This window comes from Cyanistes caeruleus, chromosome 4 (genome assembly GCF_971803275.1).
Source record: "Cyanistes caeruleus chromosome 4, bCyaCae1.hap1.1, whole genome shotgun sequence".
In the NCBI taxonomy this organism is placed as follows: domain Eukaryota; kingdom Metazoa; phylum Chordata; class Aves; order Passeriformes; family Paridae; genus Cyanistes; species Cyanistes caeruleus.
Genome location: NC_141704.1, coordinates 6959860 through 6987083, shown reverse-complemented (window position 1 = coordinate 6987083; position 27224 = coordinate 6959860). Strand labels below are relative to the sequence as shown.

At 41.8% G+C, this 27224-nt stretch overlaps 2 protein-coding genes across 7 annotated transcripts in view; one reads left to right on the top strand and one right to left on the bottom strand.

The window, feature by feature from the left end:
* Nucleotides 1–12: 12 nt before the first annotated feature.
* Nucleotides 13–26588, bottom strand: PRPF18 (pre-mRNA processing factor 18). 4 transcript variants are annotated; one of them, XM_086886558.1, is made up of 12 exons: nucleotides 25555–26588; nucleotides 23688–23791; nucleotides 14883–17065; nucleotides 13501–13578; nucleotides 10572–10676; nucleotides 9226–9339; nucleotides 7325–7471; nucleotides 5549–5617; nucleotides 4673–4813; nucleotides 4145–4216; nucleotides 1833–1988; nucleotides 13–629 (listed from the first exon to the last, which is right to left on the bottom strand). In XM_086886558.1, exons 3-12 carry the CDS (start codon nucleotides 14946–14948, stop codon nucleotides 549–551), a joined length of 1029 nt encoding a protein of 342 aa, XP_086742684.1. In that variant the 5' UTR covers nucleotides 14949–17065; nucleotides 23688–23791; nucleotides 25555–26588; the 3' UTR covers nucleotides 13–548. The 4 variants fall into 4 exon arrangements, with proteins under 4 accessions (XP_086742684.1, XP_086742686.1, XP_086742683.1 ...); XM_086886560.1 differs by lacking the exons at nucleotides 23688–23791; nucleotides 25555–26588 and adding exons at nucleotides 13350–13376; nucleotides 13651–13728 and having other exon boundaries at nucleotides 14883–14911; XM_086886557.1 differs by lacking the exons at nucleotides 23688–23791; nucleotides 25555–26588 and adding an exon at nucleotides 13350–13376 and having other exon boundaries at nucleotides 14883–14996.
* The window catches only part of BEND7 (BEN domain containing 7), a 46579-nt gene continuing 45922 nt past the window's right edge, over nucleotides 26568–27224 (top strand). The window contains exon 1 of one of the 3 annotated variants that reach the window (XM_086886553.1): nucleotides 26568–27089. In XM_086886553.1, coding sequence (XP_086742679.1) covers nucleotides 26612–27089 — 478 coding nt within the window. In that variant the 5' untranslated portion in view covers nucleotides 26568–26611. The remainder of the gene's footprint in view (nucleotides 27090–27224) is intronic. The other 2 variants (XM_086886554.1, XM_086886556.1) reach the window with 2 other exon arrangements.

The window sequence follows — 27224 nt, the reverse complement described above, 5'->3', positions numbered from 1 at the left end:
GAGGCTGAGAAATATATAAACCATTTTTTTTTATTCCTGATAAATACCACATGAAAGATTAGCCAATAAAGTCTTTATATTTACAGAAATAACCAAGATTCAGATTCAACTGCTTCCCTCTAATCAACTCCCCACGTCAGTCTCCAATGCAAAAGCAGCCAAAAAAAAGCTCCACACATGCTCCTTGCAGGGCTGACACTCACCTAAAGCTCTAAAATATGGGAAACAGTTCAGTCTGCACAGTTCCCTGAATAACAAACTGAAATAAAAGCAGTTGTCATGTGCATTTTCCCTTGGTCATTGTCTTGGTCTTAAACTCTTCAAAACCCACCCCTCTGCTGTACATTGGATGTGTTCAGCAAAAAGCACAGATTTCAAAATAAACCTAAATAAATGGGGCTCAGAAAAAGGAAGCTGTAAAAAAATCTCCTTTCTGCTTTTTTGACAAAGCCAAGTTCTTATTGGTGTTCAGGCTCAAACTCTGCCTCTTCCATCCTCTCTGGGTGTTGGAGACCAAAATGTGAGTCCCATCCTGGCCCCACAGAGCCTCACAGTGCATTGTACTCCACACATTTGGATGGGTCTGTTGGGAAGTGCTTCTGGCAAATGGTCATGAGCCTCTTCAGCCCCTAGGAATTAACAAAACAAGGACAGTTCTGTAATAAGGCTGCAGCTGTTGAACAAACTCAATAGCCTACAGTATTCTTAAGCTTAACAAGAAGAATTAAAAAGAAAAGGTTGCTATTTTGAGGTTGGGATTTTTATTTTGGTCATTATTCTGTTCAAAGTCTGTGGTTCTCTTCAATATTAGAGGAGTCTGTGTCATAATCAAAAAGGCTACAGCTTCAGTCCCACCTGGTAAGACTCACCATGAAGGATCACAGCAATTCTTTAATCCCTCTTTATCACCAAGGGAGCAAATTATATCATAATTAATTATATCTACAGGAAAGCTGAAAATGAAAATTAATTCTAAAGAGCAAAAAGCAATTTCAAAACAAGCTGCACAGCCAAGGCAAGAACCAAACTGTGACTTCACAACAGTATTTTTTCAGGTTATGCTATTAAAAATTATAGTTGAAGAGAAACCAAAGGTTGTACTTGCAGCCCAAAAACTTAGACTCAGAACTGAAGGTGAAGTTGCATTTTGCAAACAATTTCCTTGCAGACATCTGCAGAAGCTGAAAAGCAACAGGAGTCCTGTTGCTGCAGAAGGAAGATGTTTATGTAAACCTCCCCTGCCAGGAGCTCTGAGCTCCATGACACTGCTCTGGAGGCTTCAGAGTTAACCCAGAAGGTTTTTTTATCTCAATGAAACTGCAACTGGCAAGAGCCAAACACATCTAATAATATAAAGAGAGAAGGCTTGTTTCCTCAGACCTGTCCACCCACTGTGTTGAAAGGACAGAGTAGAAAAACAGCACTGCTACTAATTCCACAATCAGAAGTTGACATGGGTATGAAGATGCCCAGGAGGAACTAAACCTGGCATTTATCTAATTGCAGAAACAGTCAGAAGGATTGAATTTTACAGTATTTAATTCTATGCATGATGTTTAAAGCATGAGTTAAACAGAAAAATCAAGCCTGTCTTCACAGCTGATTTGGTGTTCATGCACGATCACAGCAGTTCAGAAAAACTCATTAGACTGTTCCTGGCTCAGCACTGAAGAGTCTTCAGGTCCAGGATAAGCTACCTATTACCTGGATGCTCTGTTTGACCCAAATTAACCTGTCCACTTCCAGTACCTTTACCACATCACCTGACACTGATGTTTCTCAAAGATGCCCCTACACAAGCAGACCTGTTGGATTTCCAAAGCTGACATTACCTGTATGTATTTCCTCTGAGTTTCATCGTTGAGCACGTGGGCCACGTGCTTGGAGAAAATCTTCTCGCGCCCCGTCCGCGCGTGGATGCCGACCATGGTGACGCCGATGGGCCAGGGGGCGTTCCCAATGGCCATCTGCAGGTAGGCATCGTTCGCCTGGACAGGGAAGGGCATCACTCAGCACCACACAAAGCATTTCTGCACTGCCAGGTGCAGTTAAACATCCATTTCAGTCTCTCTGATCTGGGGTTATTGCATGGTATTAACCAACTGCACAACGCACATTCCCACATGGAACTCCAAGGGAAGTGAGGACTATGGACTTTCCCTTATGAAAAAAAGTAACTGGATAAGGCAGCCTGGTTACCTTGGTCAAAACTAAGGTTTACTGGGATTATTTTCAGCTCAACCAGCTCTGGTTAAAAAAGGTTACATTTGTAACCATGCTTATGGCCAGAGCAGTAGCAGCAGGAAATCAATCAGGAATTTTCCCATGAAGAGCACAGATCCTGTTTTAAAGCTGTAACAGACAACATACCTGGAAAAAACAGGGATAGAACTCAAAGGGAAAATCAACAGAAAGAAAGGGAGAAAGGAAGAGAAGTATAGAGCTTAAAAAAAACCCCAGCATAACAACTGAGAACCAGCAAGTGACAGACATAATTACAAAAAAAAAACCCGAAGGACATGGAACAGGACATTCCTTGTCTATTAGAAAGCAGCTACAAAACTCACTAGTAAAAATTAATTTATCAACTCCTATTCAGAAACTTGACAATAAGAAGCAGCAGTCATGACCAGTGGGTGCAGATTCCTTTCCAGCTAGCACTGAACAAACTGGGAGGTGAATAATGAAAAAGGCAGGGGGTGGCAGACAGACCTAAAAGCAAATCTGAAGAGGGGACAGAGCTTAGTCACCACCTGCATGAGGCAGAATCTGAACAGTCTTAGTCAAATACTTACTTGATGACTTAAATATACTTTTGTGATGAACAGTATGTGAAAATGCAATTAAAGACCCTTGCAGGACTGTCACAACAGGGTTAATTAAGGCTGAGTGGACAACTTGTATTCTGGCATTTGCCTGCTGTCAACACATTGATTTCAAAATTAAAATCTTTCAAGCTTTTCAACCAACAAAGCAGCAAGAACTTGTGGCTGACAGCATTCACTAGGCTGCACAAAACAAGCAGCAGGCAAAAAGAAACAGAAGACAAGAGCATGCAAAAAGAGACAAGTCTCTTAGGAAACTGAAAAGGATGTTCGTCTCTGTAAAAGAATTAGCCTAATGTAAGAAAAGGCAAAACAAAACATTCAAATGTGTACTTAAGTGTACTCAAAATCTCTCTGTGAAGTTTACTTAAAGGTAAGCACCTCCAGGAGACAGAAGCACTGCTGATTAACCCAGAGATACACCACATTCCTGCATGCTCATTCATTTGGGAAGGTATTGGAAAGGGAATTTCCACATAATGATGACAACCAAGAGAAAAAGAAATGCTTCAAAATAAAACCCCACTATCATACATCCCACATGTTCAGTTCTGCTTCCAAATGATTTGGATTAAATTTGCCTTAGGCCATATAAAGTTTTTTTCAGCATCAAAAGCAGGTTTGCTTGCTTACTTGACTAATTATGTCAAATCCTCACAAGAACAGTAAGAAATACTAGAAATTTAAAGGCAAAAGACAGTTTGGTTTCGCCTGCATACACAAGCTACTTCAGCAAATGCTACTGGTATTTGAATTTCATTTCTGAAGGCAGCCACAAATAAAACCTAACTCTGTCTTTGATCTTGTGTCTCAAAGTACTTCTGCTTCCTCCAGTGAGAAGACTTCACCCAAAAAATCTTTTCATTACTTACCTCAACTTTACCAGGCCACTTAATGTGAGTGTAGACAAAGAAAGGGACAGTGCTTCATATTCAATAACTCAGTTTGCCTCAATTAATTCCTAATTAATTAATCATCAACATCCTATTACTATTCAATACCTTCATTTAATCTTAGAACATCAGGTTTCCCCTAGAGGAATGCTCTGCAACTTAATATACACATCTCTGAGAAAAATCATCTTCATATTTACAAAGCTGTGCAGTTTCATGAACCTCAAAAGGTCTTCTATCAGACTGTGGATCAAACACTACTTGGAGCCTAACATTTCACAGCCATTTTTCATTTTGTTGGGATAGATGCTTTATTTCCAGCTATGCATCTTCAAAATGAAAAAAAAATGGGAATGCTGAAGCAATAAACTCAATCTTTTACAACCAGACAGTGTGAACATGATGGAAGAGTAAAAACAAACATACCTTCACGTATTCTCTTTGCAACATAAATTTAATAATATCTGTTATTGATTCCTTGATGTCTGCAGGAAGTGTCTACAGGAGAGAAGGAAAGAAAAAAAAGACGTTTACTGCAGAACAGCAGCTCAGGAAAATCATCTTACTCAGCATTTATATAAAGTTTAGCAACTACCCTTATTTGGAGTTTCACAAAAGAAAACATGTTCATTATTCAAATGAAGGATCTGAAGAGGAGAGGTTAAGCAGTTACACCTGGTAGCTGATGGCAAAGTGCAAAATGCAACCTCAATTTTCTGTCCTGTTTGCAATTCAGGGAGCAGATGCTGCTTTAAACAGCTGGAAAAGCAGTGGATGGGCAGATTTCACTGATTGAGATAAAGTCAGAACTGAGTGTCAGGAGCTCTAGATACAGAAACTGTGACCAACTCACTTATCCCCTCTCCTTCAGTGAGGCTAAGACTGCCCTAGAAAGGGCACTAATTCTGGCTACCTGGAAAGCCAAGGTTGAAGCAGCATTTAAAGGTGGTTTACCCTTTTGCGGAGCTTTCTGAAGAGCGGCCGCAGGTAGGACTCTGTCTGTTTCTGAGTGGCGCTGTTCAGCTTCCCCTGCACGCCCCGTTTCACGTAGTCCTCTCTGGCATTCAACTCCTTGGCCCAAACTCCCAGGAGGAACTGCAGGGAGCAAGCACATCTGTGTCATGGTGCCATCTAGTGACTTCCCCAGCACATCAGATGGAACAGAGGGCTAAGCAACCAAGGCAAAGTGAGTTTTCTGGAGAAATTTTACAAAGGTAAAACCTCTTTCAGAAGGGTAGGCAAGGAGGGACAGGAGCTTATCTTAAATGTACACAAACAAATTAAAGCTTCAGTTCTTGCTGTGACTTTGATCACCACAACAGTTACACAGGCACTGGCTGACTCAGCTGAGAGGCAACACAGGTTTCTTGCCAGGAAACAAGGGAAACAATTTCCTGCCATCCACTTGAACCTGTGGACTTCCTTTAAAACACTCTAATTTCACTAACAGTATTAGGTGACATTCCAATTCAGTTTGCACTGTTCCAAGGAAACTCCTCCAAAGGTTTTGATGCCACAGCACTACACAGAGGCAACTACAGACAACTGCCTCAAATATCACATGAAAATCAAAACCGTATTTATTTTGTCTGGAAAAGCAGGACCAGATTTTAAACAGTGCTCTCCCAAGAGCTCTTTCCCAGATCTGGCACAAGTCACTGTTGTGACTAACAAAGACTGTGGAGTGCCAAGTATTTCAAAAAACCACATCTTACACATAACATGTGAGATTTTCCTCTCAAGCAGCTGAAACCCACCCTCCTATTCTTGAAATGTATCTGCATGGCCGTAATAATATGACACAACTACAGAATACTTAGAGTCTGTTACCTTCAAGAACTTTGTTATGATGTCCATATCATAGTGATCATCACCCCGTCCTAAGGATTCTCCCAAAGCCTGGAACAGGGGGGAAAAAAAGGGCCATTATTTCTACTTTGTCTAGTCTGCCAGCACCACCACAGCAGAGCATGGTTCACTGCACCACGAACTGCAATAAATTCCACAAGAAATCCCAAACACTGATCATGAAACAGCTACAAATGCTACTGAAATTCATGAATCTATTAAAAACATTTACATCACAATGCCAATATGATTATTTCTGAAAAGTCAATACAACAGTAATTCCTCAGTCATTAACTACTATTTTATTGGCATTAGCAATTATTAGCAGTATTATTAGCAGATGTCTGACAGCACTGTATGAAGGGGAACTGTGGGTGCTCTGCATTTTTTGAGATCCCCAAAGCCATCAATTAACCTAGTTATTTTGTTATGCTATTTCAATTCCCTAATGCACTGAGGCTTTCTATCATTTAATTGCAATTGTGAATTTGAGGGAAAAAAATCTAAAAAAAAAAACCTAACCCAAACAGCCAAGCAACAAACCACTAAAAAAGCCCAGCTGTATGCTCCAATACTCCAAAACCTCAAAACTGTAAATACTAACAATAAGTTTTACAAACATTTTCCAGTAGGTATAGTTGGATTTAGAATCTATTTCCATTGCTCTCACATTTCCAAAGTGAATTTTATTTTAAAAAATGTCCTAGCTTTGAAGTCAAATTCAATATAAGCCTTTATGCTCAAGGCAATACAACTGAAGTAACAAAATTTAAGATGCAGTGTTTTCAAACTTCTTAGAAACAGATTGTTTGCATGGCTCAAACCAAGCCTGCCCTATTACCACAAAAAGGGGTTATTTTGAGAGCTAACAGATCAATAAAATGCAGCTCCAATACCACTGCTGCTATCCACTCTGGTACTGCAGTTATTTTAAACCAGAACTCCTGGCACCATTAACATTATTTCTTCATAATAATGTATTCACTTCAGCTTTCAGTTATAAATCGTATTAGTTCTTAAAGACGCTTTTGGAAGGACGTTATGAAGATTAACTCCTGCAAAGAGTTTTGAAGATTAAGGGTAAAAGTCTTCAGCTCAAGTTAATGTGCTTTTCAAAACATTATCCTGAAATACCAAGTGATGAATGCATTTCCTGGCACTTACTCTCCACTTGCTCACACAAACATCACAGGATTCTTTAAGAACAGAGCAGCCATTTGCACTCAAGTTTCTGGGACACATTATCTCTGCACTTTTTATATTTCCTGTGGTCTGCCTACATGTGATGCTCTTTTTTTTTATTTATCCTAGATGCTTTCAGATCAAACATTCTTTCTGTGTGTCTGTTTTTCAGAGTCCTTCCTCCTTGTATAGGGAAAATTAATTGGTACTGACCTTATTACCCTCTCAAATATTCATTGGAAAGGCATTGGCATTTATGACCAGCTATTGCAATTAAGTTCTCTACTTCTGAAATCCCTGGAGAATGAATCTTAACTGTACCACTGTCTTTGCAGGCCACACCTGCAAAGGTCCCCTTTGGGCTGAAGTGTTGTAAAAAAAGACCACTTGAGTTTTCACTTGTCTTTTGTAGGCACCTACAGTACAACTCCAGGTTTGGAAACCTAAATTTTCTCTATAAGAATACTTCAAAATGCCTAAGTCAGCTGTTGAAAAAAAGTCAACTTTGTCTAAACAATCCTGAAGCTTTCTCACAGCAACATACTATATCTAACACCCCTATGATCTATCCCATACTTCTAGTTCTTCAATAGTAGTATTCTCCTCATGGACTTTCAGGTCATTCTGGGAGTCATCATCTCCGGCTTCTTGGCCGCCTACAATTTCATTCAGGTACTGCTGATCAATCTTATCCAAAGCAGCCTTCAGGTCATTTCTCAGGCCCTAGGAAAAAAAAAAAAATAGACTGATTTATTAAAAAACCACTCAAGTAAATACAAGTAGTTAAGTACTGTCACTGTGAGTATCCAACCTCTGTTTAAGCTGCAAATTCTGTAAAAACACACATAAGGGTTTAGTGCTGCTGTTTGAATTTAACTGAACTCCAAGAACAGTTTCTGCTTCAACACCTAACAAAAAACAGGTGCATGAACTTCTGAAGTGCTCATACCTATGAAAAATACTTTTTAAAGTATTTTCACCAAAAAAAAAAATCCTGGAGAATGGAATCAGCCTCTAGGATTTTCTTTGAGTTATTTTCTCCAAGCAATGCACTGAACCACCCCAAAACAAATGAAAACCAGACCATAACCATCATCAGCTCTACAAGTCTTCATATCTGCCCTGAAAAAAGCTGTAAATAAGGTAACACTCCTTCAGTGCCAGATATAAAACAATTATGTTGTTTTCTTTTATTACAAATTATTTAAACATAGTGGAATGTTTTATATAGATTCACTGTTTAACCCTCAGCTTTGGAACACGTGACTAAAAAAAACCAGAATCAGTTTAAAACTATATATATAAAATTAAAAAGTCCTTTCAAATAGAACACAAAACTTGCCTTAACCACAGTTGAAGGATTTGCCTTCTCATCTTGAGACATAAAATATAAAGCTCTATAAAGGAGTATGACATTTTTTACCCTCAGATAAATTCAGCCACTCTACAGGGAATGGATATGCACAGTTACTTCCCCTCTTCTATCATCAAGCTTGGCTGTCTGGAGCATTTCTATTAATCATTTAGTTACTCTAAAAATGTCTAAACCACAAGGCTGATTGACTAAGCAACATGCAGAATCTCCCTAGACAGCAACAAGAGTGACTGAAACATGCAACAACAATCCAGCACAACTGTATTTTATGGGCTCTCTATTTCCTAATCCTGCTCCTGTGATCAATGCTGCTGGAGGGGAAGCTTTCATTAGCAGAGCTTTTATTTCTAGATCTGTTTATCTTTATTTTAAAGACCTGGAGAGGAAAAGGCTTCCCTTTTATGGGCAGCCTCAGGAAAGACATTTAAAACAATTCAGTTTGCCACAAATTAGAGAAGAAAATGCAAACTGTCATTTTGTTAGTAAGGCTGTAAATTTGGTTAACAGTGAATGTAGAACAAACCCCAGATCTATCTCCTCACTTAACTGTTCATTTCTTAAGACAAAATGAATAAATTAATTATATCATCAAGTCAGCTACTGAGCTGATGGCTACTTTAAAGAGAAAGGGTAAAATGACATTTCCATAACAAGTTATAGCTCTGGAATACAGGGATTTGAAAAATCATTTATATCCCAGAGAGACAGTATGCAGTCCTGCTCTTACTTACTTGTGCCTTCTCAGGGGTGCACATAACCACAAACACAGGTTTATTTTAACAGTAAATGACTGTTCTCTGCTCATTAAAAAGAAGGGGCAGAACAAACTGAAGTATTGGTGCCACCCGAAAACCCTTCCCAACTGACAAGGGCCTGGTAGATTTCTAGAGCTGAACTCTCTAACATAACGTAATTGTGCACAAAAATCTGACATTTAACATAGTTTCTCAGAAAAGAAATGAGACAAGAGCACGTATTCTCTTTGCTGTCTAGTACCTCTCCTCCTGAATATTAACAGTTACTGAAAGCGATTTTTGGTAACTTTTCTAGGGTCACTTATTGATTACCCCACCACAAATAAGTAACTAAGAGCCAGTCTTACCTTGTTCACTTCAGGTGCAAGAATTTCTATCTTCCTCAGACGTTGAAATGCATCATAATCTGTTTCTCCAAACAGCCTGATGGGCTCACCCCTCTCTCGTAACCTCCTGATAACCTGAAAAGAATCAAAGCGCTCCCTGACGCATAAAGGAAGCAAAATAAAATCCAGAATGACAGATTTATTTACTTTGCTTAGAATAACAAGCTGAGCTGAACTAGAGAGGAAATGGCAATATTTTAAGCAGTAGAAAAATGTTCCAGACACTTTACAATCTAAATATAAAATTCCCATGGTATTTCAGTGAAAGGTCATTCCAAATATTACTGATCCAAATTTTGAATAAAATCCCAGGCTGTTTGATACAGCCGACTTCTTCCTGCTCTGACTTGTTCAAACAAATACACAAAAATCATGCCTCTGGCAGAGCTTAAAAACCACTTTCAAAATCACAGAGGAACTTGACAATAATCTCACTCACCTACTTGTCTTGGCAATAAAAATACTAACTGGGCTGCAGGTTGTCCCAGCACAGCTACAAGATGATCTGCTGAAAACCCCCACCATTAAACATTTGGAAATATGAAGTCCCAAAATCTAATGGGATAGTTAATTTAGAAGTAGATATAATAGAAGTGAAAAAGTCTCCCTCAATTTGATTCAAACCTGAAACCAAACACCAGCCCTCATTACAAGTCCTGTAAAAACCTGAATATCCTGACAAATTAAGGGGAGGTGTGACATGTTTGGATGACCTCAGCTGTGAATTTCAGTATTTCCAAGATTAGAGTGCATTCTGTACTTCTGAATTTCCTGCTTCTGCTTTGGGGTGTGGATCTGTTTGTGAACTTAAATCCAAATAGGCATTTTTATACATGGAAAAGGCAAAGAACATCCCAGCTGCTCTGGCTTCAGGACCGTTTCCTCTACAGTCTAAGGTGAACTTCCAAAACTTAGTTTCTAAATTTGTGTTCAGACCAATGAGTTACAAAGAAAAGAAGCTCAGGGGAAAAAAAATCTTGGAAAAAGTCAGCATGCCATCTTCAGTACTATCCAAGGATAATGCTGATACTCAGAGTATCACTCTGAAAGAGCTGTAAAATGTTATAGCTGTGTAAATCCCTGTAACAGAGAGGCTCTACCCATCTGTACCTCCCTATGCATTCAATTGGACAGCAGAGCGCTGATAAGCAAAGATGATCATTAACTGCTGACTACAAAAATGGAAGCTTATTATTTAATAAAAGTGCCATAAAAAGTACAGTTCACTGGATGAAACAACCCTAATGAGAAATTACAGGTGCATTTGCTGTAAACTCAAGGAGTCAGTTTATGGTGACTGACTTTACCTCCTGTCTGGAAAGAGTCATTGGTAACTTTTCCTCTGCCAGTTCCAGTTCCAGCACTGGATTTGATGTAGCCAGTGGTTTCTCCTCCTCTTCCTGCTGCTGTACCTACATTCAACAGACACAGTTACTCATGTGCAATGGAAACAAACCCACATATTGATGAGAAATGATGACAAGATACAGAGCTCTGGAACACAGACTTAACATAATATAAACCTTTAGTTTCATAGTTTTATGGTCCATAATTGAACCTCACAGAACAACAGTTGTTCTTGATAGTATCAGTAATTAACTAACACTTCTGCAGGTTGCAAAAAGCAGTCTCTCCAGCAAACAGAAAGGACAATTGCTGAAGTTTGGCTGTCTCTTTAGCAGGCAGATACCAGCACTGGTGCCAAAAATAGCAAAACCACCCTCTGCCTGTTGATTCCTGTCCCTGTTCCATCCTTCCTACCCATGCAAGACCATTTGCATCACTGTGATAAACCAGAAGGGGAAAATTATTCAAACAGAAAATACTCTGACAAACACAAATACTGGTACTGCTCCCAGCCTGCTTCACTTCCTCATCCAGCTCCCCAGGACCAGCACATGCACAGACAGAAGGACAGAAAGGAAAACCCCAGAGCAGGGTGAGTGCAGCTGCTTCTTCCAGTGTCATTTACAGTGTTTATTACCTGCAGCTTCAGCGAGCTGAGCAGTTAACAGTGATCCACAGTTTCTGCTGGGTTTTGAGAGGTAATGCACCTCTCTAACAACCTTGCCAGGTTCTTGCAGGTAAAAAAAAAAAAAACAAACCAGAAAAGACAACTCCTCACAGGAACAGAATATCATTAACAACTCCTCTCAGTCTAAAAGAAGGTCCATGAATCAAAGAGAGTATTCCTTCTTCATTATTCAGTATTTTAATAATGCAAAACAACTCTTTGATCAAAGTAACTTTGTGACAGCAGCCTTGTAACTACAGCTCCCTGTATAAGCTCAAATTCAACACTTCTGAGAGCAGGAGCAGATTGCTGGTGGTAATATTCCTATAATAAGGAAATATATCCTTGTTTTTCCTTAATTTATTTCCTTTGTGTACTTGCTAAAAGGGAAACAATCCAATTAATGTTAGAGCAGCCTGCAGCATTCCCTGTGCATGGGCAGACTGCATTTGGGTTGATCATTTTGAAGAAGGTACTGAACAGCATTTATTTTTTTTTAAAAAAAGAGGGTTTTTTATTCTTTCAGGCCATGGTGCCAGCCTTGCTCAGATGTCAGTGTGACTCCATGTGCTCGGCAGGATCCACTCCTGGGGCTCCAGCTACAAGATTCAGCTACAAATCTACATTCAATGCTCTATTAGTAAACACAGGAAAAAATCAATCCTACAAGTACAGGTGTATGGAATGAACAAGGGAAAGACAATTAAATCAATGTTTAACACATAAAGGGAGGGGAAAAATAAAATTTCCATCAATGCAGGGAAAAAGGAATTGACAGGGTACAGAAAGTATGGAAGAACAGTGTAAATTTTTTTTAAAAAATATACTCCCAGAGCAGAAAGATACACACAAATTTTAACTTACAAACATTCTTGAAATCATAAAGAGATAGCAGCACTGGAAGAAAATATTTGATCCATTCTGTCAGCTGGGCTTCAAGTTATAACCAGTATCTTTACCACAGTTATTTTTGTTTCAATGCTTTCTTCAAGTAAGTGAAATTATTCCAACTTACTAACTCTAAGCAAAGCAAAAAGGCACCTGAATTTAAAAGGAAATCAGTCTGTGTTCCATGTCTCATTAACAGAAAAAAGAACAAATGCAGAAATCTGGGAGGCTCTAAAAAGATACTAAATTTAACAAAGTAACTTATTTTAAAACCATTTTCAGGGTTGCATTTCACACCATAACCGGTGCTGCAGCAGCACAGGTAACGCATCAGGAACCACATCAGGTTCTGACAAATTCAAGCTAATGCTCAAAAGGCATCAGGCAGACATTTGCACTTGGAAGAGCAGCTGGATTCACAGAACTTTCCCATGACTTTATGCTGCACATTCCGAGAATCATTTTGGCATTGACGTTCAAATACGCACAAACAGATCAAGGTTTCAGAATAAGTCACTAACTGGGTAAAGGTCACTTGAAAACAAAGCTCCTATTTATGCCCTCTAACAGCAAACAAGATTATGAAACTGTCTTCCCCAGAGAATGCATTCCCCTCCCAGACACCCCATCAGGCAGGCAGGCACACACACTTATAAAAGACAACAACATTCTTTCCATTTCATTAAAGTCTTGCCCTGACACCATTACAAGGCAGATAAAGCCTTCCAGATCACCCATTTGTTGCAAAATGCACCCGAGGTTACCAATTGTTTCTAATATTTTGCCAGCAAGAACATAAATGCTGTTGTGTGCTTCAGTGCTGGGTGTTTAATGGCCAAAACCCAAATACAAATTTAGGAGAGTTGGCAGATCTTGTTGATGCACACCCACACTATACTGATTTCTTTTCGACTTTTTTGACAATGAAGATCAGATAAAATTATCCAGATGCATCCATTTTTCTCAATAAGGGGAGGAAGGTGGCTATATCAGATCCAGTGTTCATGCCTAACATCACAATTTAATAAGGAAGACAAGCTTTGATCCCGAGCCACTTCATGCTTTCCACAAATAAAAACAAACAAACAAACGAAAAATAAAAGCCAAACCATAACACAAACTTAAATAGCTGTATGTCATGCATATCTTCTCCTGCATTGAAAATGGTTTCAGAAAATCATACCTCTCCAGGTGGCTTCTCATTTACAGGCTAATGTATAACATTAACAGATTGAACAAAGAACAACAATTATCATTAACAACATTGATATTTTTGATAAAAAATGCAGACTTAAAAATAAACACACCGAGTCCTGGAAGAACAATTTCCATACCTTGTAGCCACATCTCTGGAAGTAGGCCTCCTCTTCCTTTTTAGCTAATTCACTGCGTTTGAAATACTTCTTATTTCCCTAAAAGAGAGGACAGCTGTTACCAGTTCACAGTTTTGCGTGATTGAGCAAAAATGGCTCAAACTTTCTTACTTGGCTTGATGAATTCAGCTACATCCATTCCCAGAGATGCCTACATTGCCACAGAAAGGGGACTAGTTGGAAGCACCTCTGAAATCAGCAATATAGAATTACCTTGCAGGATATACATATAAGCAGAATTAAAATACAATGTGCTTGCCAGCACTTTAGAAAACCCAAGTTTTTTGTCCTGTAAGGCCTTGGTGGTCTTTGGTGTAAAGCTTCACTTCAGATGTGCACAAACAGGCCCAGATTGTTTAGATAAACCATACTAACCACATCATCTGATATTAAATCAAGGATGTGGGAGAGATCACCTTTATACACAGTATTTTATAAGCTTGCTTGGAGCAACTTTGTAGAAATGTGCCTGAAAAGGCATTCCAGACACACAACAGCTGGAAAATGTGGTCACCCCAAAGCATTTTCCTTGATTAGTACAAACTACAACTTCTTCCTTCATGCTTTGCCTGGCATACAACAACCTCTGACTGCTGCTCCCGACTTCAGCTTCTGATGCCAAAATGCAATATTAGATACCCCTGAAAGGGGCTCTGCTGTGCTGTGGGGTTTTTAGGCAAACATTGCTCAGACCTTGCCCAGGTATGGGACTTTTACACACACACACTGCTCAGACCTTGCCCAGGTATGGGACTTTTACACACACACACTGCTCAGACCCTGCCCGGGTTTGGGGTTTTTACACACACACACTGCTCAGACCCTGCCTGGGTTTGGGGTTTTTACACACACACACCGCTCAGACCCTGCCTGGGTTTGGGGTTTTTACACACACACACTGCTCAGACCCTGCCTGGGTTTGGGGTTTTTACACACACACACCGCTCAGACCCTGCCCGGGTTTGGGGTTTTTACACACACACACTGCTCAGACCCTGCCCGGGTATGGACAGAACTCGATTGAGGGGAGGAAAGAAAACACACTCTGTTCACCAAAGTTGGCGCTGACTTTTCTCATCTCTACGTGCCCGAAATAAACTAAACCAGCCCCAAAAGCCCACGGAACGCAGCGAGGCTGAAGCCAGGCTGCATCCGCGCCCCCAAACTCCTCCTGGCTCCTGCCCGATGCCATCCTGGATCACCCCGGCTTTGGGAAACTCGGCCCTGGGCCGCTCCGCGCCGCCTTCCTCGGCCCATCCCGGGCCGCTCCCGCCTCACCCCCGCCGCCCTCCCCCGGTCCCACACCCCAGGCGGCTCCTGGTGTCCATGCCGGCCGCCCTCACCCCCAGGAGCTCCTTCTCCTCCAGCTGCTGGCGCTTCCTGCTGATCTCCCGCTTCAGGATATCCATGGCGGCCTCGGGAAGCTCCGCAGGAAAACAACGCCGTCACTTCCGGGGAGGCGGTGCCGCCGAGCGGCGCCCCCTGGTGGCTGGGAGGAGCGGCGGCGTTGGGAGCGTGCCAGTCCCTTCTCCCGAGGGACAAGTGACAGGAGGAGAGGAGATGGCCTCAAGTTGAGCCAGGAGACGTTCAGATTGGCTATTAGGAAAAGTTTCTTCAGTGTGTATGTACTATCATACTGTTGTTGGAAGCAGATTATTTAAAGTGATGCACAGACAATATAATGACAGTAATTATGAGACAGAGACAAAATATAGATGCTTTCTATCAAGGAATGTACCAAAAAGAGATGGAATATGACTTCTAAAGAGGTCTTTCCCTGTTTTAGTATAGCTGGTTTTACAAAGGGGTATTTGACAGGTTCTTTAAAGAGAGTCTGCATGCAATTTATTCAGCTGTCTTCTCTGTTTAGCTTGAAAAAATCTTTGGGGAAAAGTCTCTCTGACTGTGTGTTTGTGCAGTGCCTCATGCGATGGGCCTTGGTTGCAGATGACAGCTAATATCAGATAAATCGTGGCCTCGGGTATTAGGAAAAATTTCTTCCCCAAAAGTATTGTCAAGCACTGGGACAGTCTGGTAAGAGAAGTGGTGGAGTCACTGTCCTGGGAGGTATTTAAAAGATGTGTAGATGTGGAACATGGGGATGTGGTTATTGGTGGACTTGGCAGGGCTAATGATTGGATTTGATTATTTTACAGGTCTTTTCCAACCTAAATAATTGAGTGAGGCTGGTTACTGGCCAGCCACACAGGATGCAAATGCCATGTAGGAAGGTAGGATGCCTGTGATATCTGGTATCTGCTTCCTTCAGGCCTTGAGGACTGAGGTAGATGGTAGGGACTGAGCTCCTTAGTGTGCGCATACCAGAGGTAAATGCCTCTGTCATCCACCACTCAGCATTTGTGACACAGGTAGTAACATTGAGAAATCTCTTATTTTCCTTATTTACCCGATTTTCTCTAACTATTTCTACCCTGTGGCCTATAAAGTCCAAAGGATCCAGAAAATGCTTTGAAGAATGATTAAGAACTCCTGTCAGATTTTTTTTCTGCCTTTAGGTCCTCACAGATTCTTCCTTGTCTTTCCCCATTGTAAGCCCTAGTAGCTGTTTTGGAGAGCTGTAACCACAACTGGCTTTTCACCCACTTCAGATAACCTGAGCTGTGTGCCATGACTCTTCCTTGTATAAAATGCACAGAGATTTACAGGGGTTGTTTAACTCCAGGCTGGAGTGTTCTGCATTTAGAAGTCATGCTCTGCTTTACCTCAGGCTTGAATGCAATCGTTTTGCAATGAAGAAGCAGGAACAGTCCTCCTACGCTTTTCATAGTTCTATAAAAGGAAATTATATCACATCTGATGGTGATAGAATCCAAGAATGTCTCTGTGTGAGTCCTGGGGGAATGTGCCCACATTTGGATAAGGGCATAAGTCAGGAGGCTGTAGGAATACTCTGTAGTGGACTTTATGGTAAGTGAATCCAGATGCTTATGTCAGAGTGCCAGCTGCCCCCTCAATTTACTCTAAAGTACACATAACCTTACACCTTGCTTCATTTCCTGCTCCAGTCTGACACTGGCCTGGTTTTGGCAGGGATACAGGTAATTTTCTTCCTACTACCTAGTGCAGTTCTGCGGTTTGGATCAAGTATGAGAATAACTGATAACACACTGATGTTTTAGATGTTGCTAACCAAAGTTTATACTAAGTCAAGGCCTTTTCAGCTTCTCATAACCTGCCAGCAATGAAACTGGGGAACATAAGGCAGTCAGGACAGCTGACCCAGCTAGCCAGAAAGATATTCCATATTGTATGGCATCACACTCAGTATATAATCTGGGGGGAAAGTTGGTTGGGGGCTGTGGTGAGCAGGTGGTGAGCAATTGCATTGTGCATCACTTGTTTTGTATATTATGTTGTTATTGTTATTATTGTTGTTGTTGTTATTTTCTTCCTTTTCTGTCCCATTGAACTGTCTTTCAATCCAGAAGTCTTCTCACTTTCACTTTTTCAATTGTCTCCCACATCCCTCTGTAGCTGGAGGAGAGTGAGAGAGCCTGTGCACCATCTGGAATTAAACCATGACAGATATTATATCTCAATTAGAGACAGTACAAAAGGAAGGAGGAAAGCCAACTCACACACAGTATTTGTGAGAAAGATTCAGTTACTGTCAGGTGACTCTTAGACCAAAGATCTCCCAGTTTAAAAAAAAAAATAAATAAGGTGTCAGGGAGTGGTAAAAGGCACAAGGAAGCAGATGATTAGTTTATGTTGGTGAAACAACTTTGACAAAGTTGGAAAGTAATGCTGTACCTCTAAAAGCTGCCTAGAAGTTGACCGATGACTCAACCTTCCACAATTGCTCTTTTTTCCAGTACGTGTGGTTCTGTGCTCACTTGCCTCCAAATCAAAGCATCCTGTAATGTAAATCCCCTCCGCGATCAAGAGATTGTCTTGTCCTATGGACAAGAAGTGGCAATCTACAGAGTACTACATCTCCCAAACCTTATGCATGCAAGTACATAGTTATTCTGTTTTTCTGAGGACATTCACCAATTTCTCCCCAAAGAAGGAAAGAGAGAAAAAAAATCTTTTGTGTCATCCATCCATTTGAGATTTCTCTTTCTGAAGAGGTTACAAAACCTTGTAAAGTATAAGAAGAGGTGGTATCTTTTTTCTTTCACTGACACCTCATGAAGAAATCCACTCTTGCTTCCTGTCTCCTCTCCAGGATGGCAAATCTGTTAGACTCCTCTTTGCCTTGAGGTCAGGGCAGCATTTTCTGAGGGACATGGATTGTTGAGATGGCTGGGTCAGGTTTCAACTGGCCACAGTTCAAAGCTCCTCTGTTCTTCAGAACATCTTCCTGAGGCAATATCTATGCTGGCAATTTGTTATGGTCCCACTTGTTTCGTTATGGATCTCTCAACTTCTGACTATCTCCATTCACAAACACTTCTTGGCTCTAGGGTGGATGTCTGGAGCTCCGCTTGCTGGACAAACTCATGGTGCACATGAAAGCTCACAGTGTGAGATCTCATTCTTGGATCACATAGTGGAAACTGTTCCTCCACACTGCAGCAGGATTTCTCCAAGTCACCATTGTTCTGAGGAGCCCTCAGAGAGTGGAAACTGTTTAACTGTGTTGTGAAATTCCTTCAGACAATTCTTTCCCCGTGCCAGTCCCTCATCCATGCAATGATCCCTTAGATGACATCACTACACAAGATATTTTTAACATGGTGAAATGTGTGCTTTTCCAAGCTGTATTTCAAATTATCAGTTCATCATACATGGCATTACTCTACTCAATTAGATCATTGCTATAAATCCAAAGCTTGACTGTTTGTTTTCTACTGCTCCTGTTTTGCTTTTCAGGGCAGTCCTGCTGGTTTGGTACCACTATGGCTGTGTATTTCTGCCTCTTGTGTGATTAATAAATATGGTATTTGCTGTTAGGGCTGTAGTCAGGCCTTTAAGCTCTCCCAAAACCAGTTGCAGAGTCTTGAGAGCTCCCAACAACCAAGCTTGGATCTGGAAGCAATAGTATTACCCATGTTTTCCCTAGATCCAGGTTTCTGCAGACCTCTGGAACAACCCCACAGAGTTAACCACAAAGCTACTTTGAAGTAATTTTCTTCACAACATGAAATCAAGACTGGAAAGGGAAAACTAGAAGTTATTCAAAATCTTGAAACATTCATAAGAGCCTTGTAAGCAATAGAAATACAAGCTTAAAACATATATGAGGTGTTTCATTCCAATTTCTAGCTGGTTAAGTGATTGCTCAGCTTTATCTGCTGTAAGCCAACTGTCAACCTACAGACAGATTTTTGAAGGCAGCTCAAATAACCTAGTTTCACTCAAATAACCCAGATGTCATCTATTTTCCAAAGTGGTAAAATGGATCAGAATAATTTTGACTGCTCTCAATGGTTGTATTCAATTTACATTTAGTTGTTTTCAGGTCATATCTTTATGGGCATCCAGTTTCACTTATCTATTTGATAATCTATTATCTATTTGATATTAAAACAGAGGAAACCCCCAGTTTAGCCAGCGTATGTTTTTACTCACACACAGGAGGCAGAATTGATGCCTTGCAGCTGACCAAGATTGCAGAACTCATTTCAAGTAACAAGGGCAGAGATGACTCTTGGAAACCCTTTTCAGATAAGCACATAGTTCCTTTTATTCATCTTCAAAACACTATACCAAAAAAGACATTGGATAAAATTGCCTTTACACCATGACTAAGTATGTCCACTTCTGGCAAAAGGAGCTCTACATCCAATCTCAGTCTTTTCTTTTTTTTTTAAAGCAGCCCCTAACTTGCTGTGTGGGATTAACTCACCTAATTCCCCATTCTTTGCCCCCACATCTACTTTGCTTACAGGTACCTCCAGCTTGTCACATCTACAGGGCACCTCCAGGTGTTCTATCGAACATGTTAATATTTCTGCAAAGGATTGCAAACTGCACTTCCCTGCAGTCCTGACTTTGGAGATGGGCCCATCCCCTCCATTTAGTCAGTTTAAGCTCTGGGCTTTCACTTTCTTGTTCACCTTTCCAAATAGCACACACTCCTCAGGAGGTCACAGTCAGAGGAACACTCAGCTAGAGGGAAGCCTGAGGAAGAAATTTGGGATAGCACTCCACCACAGGTGTCCAAACACCACTGCAAAGACAACGAAAGCTCATGGGGGAGCAAATGGCAGAAAAAAGGTTCCTACATTTCTAACAAACATAAGTCTTCCAAAGTGTATGACATCTGTGTATCATGAAGGTAGCATTTGAATTTGGTTTGGTTTGCTTTTCAAAGTATCACTTGATTAGTTCTCATGGTAAGTCAACCCCTGCAGCTCCTGTCTGCCAGGACACACCTCTGTAATGCACTGTTAAAATAGTTAAGAAAGTAGTGACATTGATATGGATGTTACTGATTAGTAAGGCTAGTGTGGCTTTTAGAAACATGCCTGAAATAACTGTTTGGCTACTAATTATCCTCTGATTTTGACAAGGGAATATTTATGAGCATTGCTTGGTTGTCTATAGGATGCATGAGTCTTTCCTATCCCAGCAGCTTTATTATATGTAAAACTGAGGTGGTATAAAAACACATTGTTGTTTCTAAAAAGCTTTGCATTTATTTATTGCTAACCTGGCTGGTATGTGAGATACCTGATGAAAATTCTGTTGTTTCAGGAACAGTATTCATAGCTCAGCTTATGGCACTGTGTCATCAGAGCTCCTAATGAATCGGTCCCAAGATGTCACTAGGGAGACTGCGCTTTTTAGACAGCAGAGGCCATTTGTGGCTGTTCAAGAATCCAAAACAACATGGAGGAAAATGATCATGCTGCCTTTTTTTGTCATTTTGGTTTTGGTTTTTTGCTGTTGTTGGTATTTTTGTAGCTGTTCTTTCTAGCACTCCAACAGTGCAGGGCAAATGAAGTGAAGCATTGAACATCCTTACTCCCAGCATCAGTCTGTACTACACTCAAAGTCTTTCCAGGAAAGATGCAGTTACAGGACTGAGCCCTGCAAATGCAGACTGGGTTGTCAAACTGCATGCACTGTGTTTTAGATTCATACAATTGTCTCTTTCTTCAACGTTCCCCAAAGCAATGTCTCCACTTAACATCCCTTGGGTTTGAGACATTTTAGCTGTATTAACAGACACCACCAGCCAAACACCAAATAGATCTTGTTGAATGGTATAAAAGCACATAAAAACATCTATTTTTCTTCCACTTTAATGTGTATAGAAGATAAATGGTTGAGCATAAAGTATTGTACTTCTGAGTTCATTAGCTTCTATTCAACACAGGCAAGAAATCTCTCAAAGTTACTACTAAATGATCATAGTTCTATGTTGTCAGTTTGATCCCTGCAGGATGTGTCCATCTCAGAGAAAATGCCCATGCAGGTGCGCTGGCTGCCTCAGCAGAGAGGTCAGGGATTGAATGGGTGATGGAGTCTTCAGTATCTACACCTCTGAAGGTAAATCAAGGGGGGGTCACATTAATGAAAATGCTGCTGTGTGTATCTTACTGCTGAATAAAAGCACTATTTTCAGATGTTGGCAGTCTCCAGCCTGACAGAGATTTAAAATTCACATAATCTCTCTTTAAAAAGTGCATGTGTGAGTAGATTTTGAACTCCATTGTACCTTGCAATGAAATTTTATTTTTTAGAACTGAAAAGCAGGCAGGTGGTTATGAATGTGTCTGAAGCTATTTTACCAGCCTGAAATGTAAGTACTGTTGGAAAACATTTAGGAATATAGAACATCTTAGTAGGAGCTGCAGCAACTTTTCATGAATTTATTTTAGTTTGCATCAGTATTCTGAGCTACAGGGATTATAATTTAGTAGAGAAACTCTCATTGGGAGAGAGGATTGATGGCATCGAGGCAGCAGCCCTGTGAGTTGACAGGGATGCTAATATAGCCACGGCAGAAGTTTAGAGAGCAGATCAGAGCAGCTGGGTGGGCTGATAGAGAGGATCAGGGCAGCCCAGAGGAGCAGTAAGAGGATCCAAATAAGTGGATTAGTAGCATACCAAAGCACACATTACTTTTAGTTTTCAAACTCCCATTGATTTTACTGCAAGTGCATTTACTAATGTGTGGCAGAAGAAACGGAAGAGGATCAAGGCAGAATCGAGACATGGAGAGCAGGTCCCTGTGGCAAGCTGGAAACGGCAAGAGGCTGGGCTGGGGAGCACAGTGTAACATCCCCACATCAGGCTCAGTCAGGACTTAGAGGAGGATGGCTGCTGCCTGGGCTTCATCCCACAGGCTCAAGGAGCTGTCTAAGAGTGTTAAATGCTTTTGTTCCTGCAGCTGATGCTGCATTTCGTTTTCCATCCGTAGCTCCAGCGATTGCATCGCTGCACTCTTACGTCTGCCTTCAGCTGCTGTGGCTGAAGCAAACTGACACAAAAATGGAGGAATGATTAGCAGCATGACCCTCTTGGAACTCTCCCTAGCAGGGGGCTCGCTGGGCTGCTGGACCCTGAGCTGAGCTTGCTGCATTCTGTGCTTGCAGCATCCATCAGAATTGGGACTGCTGACTGCTGTGCTTGGGCTGGCATGATTGACATTGACTCTGGGATGACCCAAAGCTCAAACGTGCCCTTTCTGAGGACAGCAGCCTGCCTTTACATTTCATCTCTTAGGCAGAGATGGTAGTGATGCAAAGACACTTCCAGACTAAAATTTCTAAGCACTATTACTCTTTATATAGGACAAAAGTTCAAATTTCTAGGCAAAATAACAAGCCCTACTCACATTGTCCTCAGCTCCCTTGAAGCACTTGGGTTGTAAGAGCAAAATTAGCTCAGCTCATGGTTTCTTCATGCTGCAGAGAAACAGAGGATGTCCATGTATATGGGCAGATTTCTTTTACTCCTTCACATCCTCTTTCATAAAAAAGAGCATTGTTGAGACCTTTTCTTCTTTATCCTTCAACCATGCCTGTTGCTTAGACACCCTGGTCTCTTCTCCATTCCTCCAAGAATTCAAATCCAAACACTGGTTTGTCCTAGGGAAGACTTAATACCGTAAAAGCCAATTATCCCACAAGTAGTGGGTCAGAGTGGATGACCATCAAGTGTTGACTCTTAGAATACATGCCCTTCCTTGCAACCTTAGTCCAAGCTGTACATAAATTCACAGAGGTGGGGGAAAAGTCCAACTTTACAGTCAAATGGGGGTTTGCATTCTGCTACGGAAATGTTCAGGAGGTTTGCATTCTGATATGGAAATATTCAGAGGGTTTGTGACTTCACACACAAAGAACACTTTGTACATAGATTCGGTTATATTCTTTATTGTTGAAACAGTTCTGGAATGTTTTGGTCTCCCTGAGCCGGCAAACAGATGAAAACATTGGTATGTCCTGTAATTTTTTTCTTTAAAATTTATATGAGGAAGATTAACAAGAACAGAATGGACAAGAAAGCATTTCAAAACTGTGTTCCAAAAGAAAAACAGAGTAAGGACAGAGACATGAAATGTCAAGTACTGTGACTCAAATGGTACAGTAAAAACTTAAGGATTGGAAAACAAGTTAAACTGCACTATTGACTTCAAAATTCTTTAGGACTTCCAGACACCTTCCTCTCTAATGACCCAGCCTGACAGCCTGCTGAAAGGGAAGGTTTGTGGTGAGACTGCACAACATGGCCTATTGTCAGCCTGGGGGCTAAGCACTGCCCACATGTCATATGACCACAAAACCACCACTGGAAACACTACTACAGTTTATAAAATCCTTAATGCCATTCATTACACATAACTAGCCAAAATAGCTCACCTATTAACCTGTCACCTGTGCAGCTCCTCATCTTCAATTTACCTCTTCACCCTTCCCCTGCTTCCTAATACCACGTGGAACCTTGTCAGGCTCCAAGATGAGTGGTAATCATTGTGCTATTAATATGACAGTCAGTAGCCTGTTCCCACTTCACATGGCCTCATATGAATTCCTTGACATTAGACTTTAAGCCTCAGATCAAATCACTGAGTTTATGTGACTTTCTCCAGTATATTTTTTCCAAATGAAAAGCTGAAGGGGTTCTCAGTACACTTATTTAATTCTCCTCTGCTCTAGGACTCTTTAGTCATCTTTGTCCTATACCATCCTTCTTCTGAATAATAAATTATAATGAACTGGACATACCTGGAAACAAAGAAAAAGTCTGGGACATCCTGTGTGAAGAGCACTGCTGCTGTTAATACTGAAATATTACTAGATTAATTATATTTAATCAGCTGGCTCATGATCTGAAATGAAAAAAAAAAAGTATTTTATACAGCAGAAAATTGTTGGGAAAATTACTATCAGTTAGAAAGTGACTTGAAGCATAATAAAATGTTAACTAAGAAATAATCAGGGATGATCATACTGACTTGGGACATGTTGAAAGATAAAGCCCTTATTTAGTTGGCTAATTTCATGGCATTTTGGAAATAAACATTACTCAGTTAAGGGTTTGAGGAAATGCTTTAAAACCATTCATGGAGACAAGATGCTCAGAATTTTTCATAGTTTCACCAAGAAAAAAAAAAAAGCACTTATGGGTTCTTAATATGTAATAATAACAATATGATACCAAGACAGAAAATGAAATAAAAGATGAAATTAAAGGCGATCTGCCCCTCAGAGCCAGTGTGCACTTTATCCTAAGTCACTTGGCTGCCACAGCGATGCAGCCAGTGACTATCTAGAGTGACACAAGGCAGCCATTCTAATGGGGATAAAGAGGACTTTCATCTCTTCATTTCTCCAGCTGGAATAATGCAATGGTGGCCTGTGACAAACGAGCAGATGATCCCAGTCCAGTTTTAGGATGCCCACCCCAAAATGCCCAACAACAGGCTCACAGCTCCCTGTACCTTTGTGTGCCTTTCAGTTTGTGTAGTTTTTTCTAAGTCCCAGCTGAGAAACACCAGCAGTGCAGGACAGAAAGCTGTTTCCAGCTACCGGATCCTCCTACGTGTTGTGTGGATAACTACAAGACTTTGACCTAAAGTCACCTTGTCCTAGTTTCTAATTCACTTTTATGCAGATGAGATGGCAGGATCGAGGCCATGGTATCCACACTGGCTCATACTATCAGAAATGAAAGCTGCAAGATTTATTCATCTGAGTGACCACAATTAGGTTAGCTTGCAGGATCAGGCTTATTCTGCATGAAAAGGATGGATCTCTCTAATTGACTAAAAAGGAATATGAGAAATATCAGTGAAAAAGGGGGTGTGCTAACCTTTGTAAAACATTACTGGAAACTGCATTTCCCAGACTGTAATGTCATTTAAAACCACGAGTGTCCCTTTAAGCAAAATATCAGCACAGGGTAGAAAGAACTAAAACCAGTAAGAGAGCAGCTGATAAAACACTGCCATCACTTTTTCATTAATTATACCCCAAAATGTTCCACAAAATTGAGTAACATAGGAAAACAGAAAAGATTTTTGTAGCAGATTCCCTTGGCAAATGTAGGATAAAGCTCATCATGTGAGCTGAACTGTAAATGAGGGCCTTATGCTTTATAAAAATTCTCCTATTGTCCCAGGAAGGATGAGAGTCAAACACAACAGTTTCAGCAATGCTCTAAGTCCTGTAAATAAAGTTAGTTAGCAGACAGGAATCAGAAAACTGGGAAAAAAAAAAAAAAAAAAGGATAAAATACTCGTTTTGTTGGAAAAATTCAGGCACACTGCTGTTGCGTTTCAGACCCAACTTCATTGCACTGTACAAGAGATTAATTGGACCCACAAAATCCAGGAAACAGCATATGACATCCATCTACCTTTGCTGCTTCAGCATCCTCCCAAAAATACATAATGCAGGATTTTAAATAGTACATTAGCCCAGTTTCCTTTCACAAAGTCCTACAGAGAAGTTTAGGAAAATTCCAAAAGTAGCATACTGATTGCCTCTGGGATTTTCCACTTGAAAATTTAATAGAAAATTACACCCCTACCCAATCTGTGAGGGTAACCTCCCCTGTGAATTTAATCCTCCAGCAGATAATAAATTTTACCATTAGGCATATTTTCTGATGTTGCTTCACCATTAAGGCTATTTCCCGATTTTACTTTTCAGAGCCATATATACCCTGTGTGGTGTCTGGATGGCACCTTGCACCAAAGAATTCAGGTCTGACTATGCCTATGCACACAGTTAGGATACGAATCACTACTGTTAGTATTCAATTTGCTTCCCTCCTGCTCATTTTATGTCATTATTCTGAGTGATAGGGTCGGTCAATATTACTGGAGCTAACGGGATTCTCCTGGGTACTCTGAGGAGACCAAGGCAAGATCTGCATTTGCATCTGTTCAAGTAGGCGTATGCAAGTATCACATAGTCTTCTCCTTGTCACAACACAGTCTGACTACATGTAAAACACAAGATGATGATCGGAGCTGTGTTTGCAGTTATCAGTAGTCATAACTGTAAACGCCTGGGTCCTTTCTCTACAGGCAACAGGCAAAAGCACTCTCGGCTGTAAAAAAAAACCACTCCACCCTCGGTGAATTTAGCACACTGAGCGAACTGGAAGTGTGGCTGAAGGCGTCAAGTGGTGAATAAATCAAAGCACTAATTTCAGCTGTGCTTGGGCCAGCCGTATGGCTGCAATGACCTCACGGTGACCGTCGGGAGGGTTGCCAGACGCCCTAAATCTCGCTCCTCTGGAGAGCCGTGACTCTCATCCTCTTGCTAAGGCGATCCAGTTTTTGGCTGAGGGACTCTCTTCCTCTTGCTAAGGCGATCCAGGTTTGGCAGAGCTCAACATCCCTCAGCCCAGCTGGCGGCTCGGCGCTCTTCTCCAGGCCTCGGTCCATGACACCAGCGGACACATAGCTGCGATAATCCCTGTAAAACACGGCAACAAACAGGTGTTGCCAGCAGTTCCTGAGGTTTACCCACTTCCGCACCTCAACTTCAACCCCCTCCCCGCCGGCCCTGGCCCAGTCCCGCCAAACACGAGGAGTTCCCCCGCTCAGCCCCTGAGGGGAGCCGCGGGCAGCACCGCGGGGCTGAGCGGGCAGCGCCGGTGCCCGTGTGTAAGGCGCGCGGCGGGAGGGGGACACAAAATGGCGCTGCCCCTCAGCCCCTCGCCCTCAGCCCGCGGCGGGGCCGAGTGGCGGCGGGCCGGCCCCGGGGTGGCGGCGGCTCCCGGCCGGCGGAACCGCCGCCTTCCTTCCCCCAGCAGGTGGCACCGGGGTCCCGGCGCCGGCGGCGAAGCCATTGCGGGCCGCCCTTCGCCGCCGGGCCGCGGCCGCGCAGCCGGCGGGGGGGAAGGCGGCGGCATCGCCCCCGCGGGGCTCCCCCCGCCGCACCCCGCTTTCCCTCAAAGTTCGGGGCGGGAGCGGGGGGGAGACCGGAGCCAACTTGTCCCGGATCCCTTTATTCGCCGCCGGAGCCGCCGTCTCTCCCAACCCCCGCGTGTATTGCTGATCGGAGGGACGGAGCTCGGTCCTGTGTCCGCCCCGCTCCTTCCTGCCCGCACCATGGAGTTCGCCCAGAGGAAGAGGAGCAGGAAATCTCAAAGCTTTAAACTGGTCAACGAAGGTAAGGCGAGGGCGGCCGGGCTTTGTTCGCTGGCCGGGGGCAGCCCCGACTTTTGCCCCGGGGGGAGCGGGGCGTTATGAAACGCCGGCGCCCCCGGGCCGCCGCTCCCTCCCGGCTCTGTTATTGAACTCCGCA

Coding starts and splice junctions, on each gene's coding strand:
- PRPF18 (XM_086886557.1), bottom strand. CDS start 14,948: ATGGATATCCTGAAGCGGGAGATCAGCAGGAAGCGCCAGCAGCTGGAG. Junction 10,677..13,349: donor ATGAGAAGCCACCTGGAGAG/GTATGATTTTCT, acceptor TGTTGAATGTAG/GTACAGCAGCAGGAAGAGGA. Junction 5,618..7,324: donor CTACTATTGAAGAACTAGAA/GTATGGGATAGA, acceptor CCCCTGTTCCAG/GCTTTGGGAGAATCCTTAGG.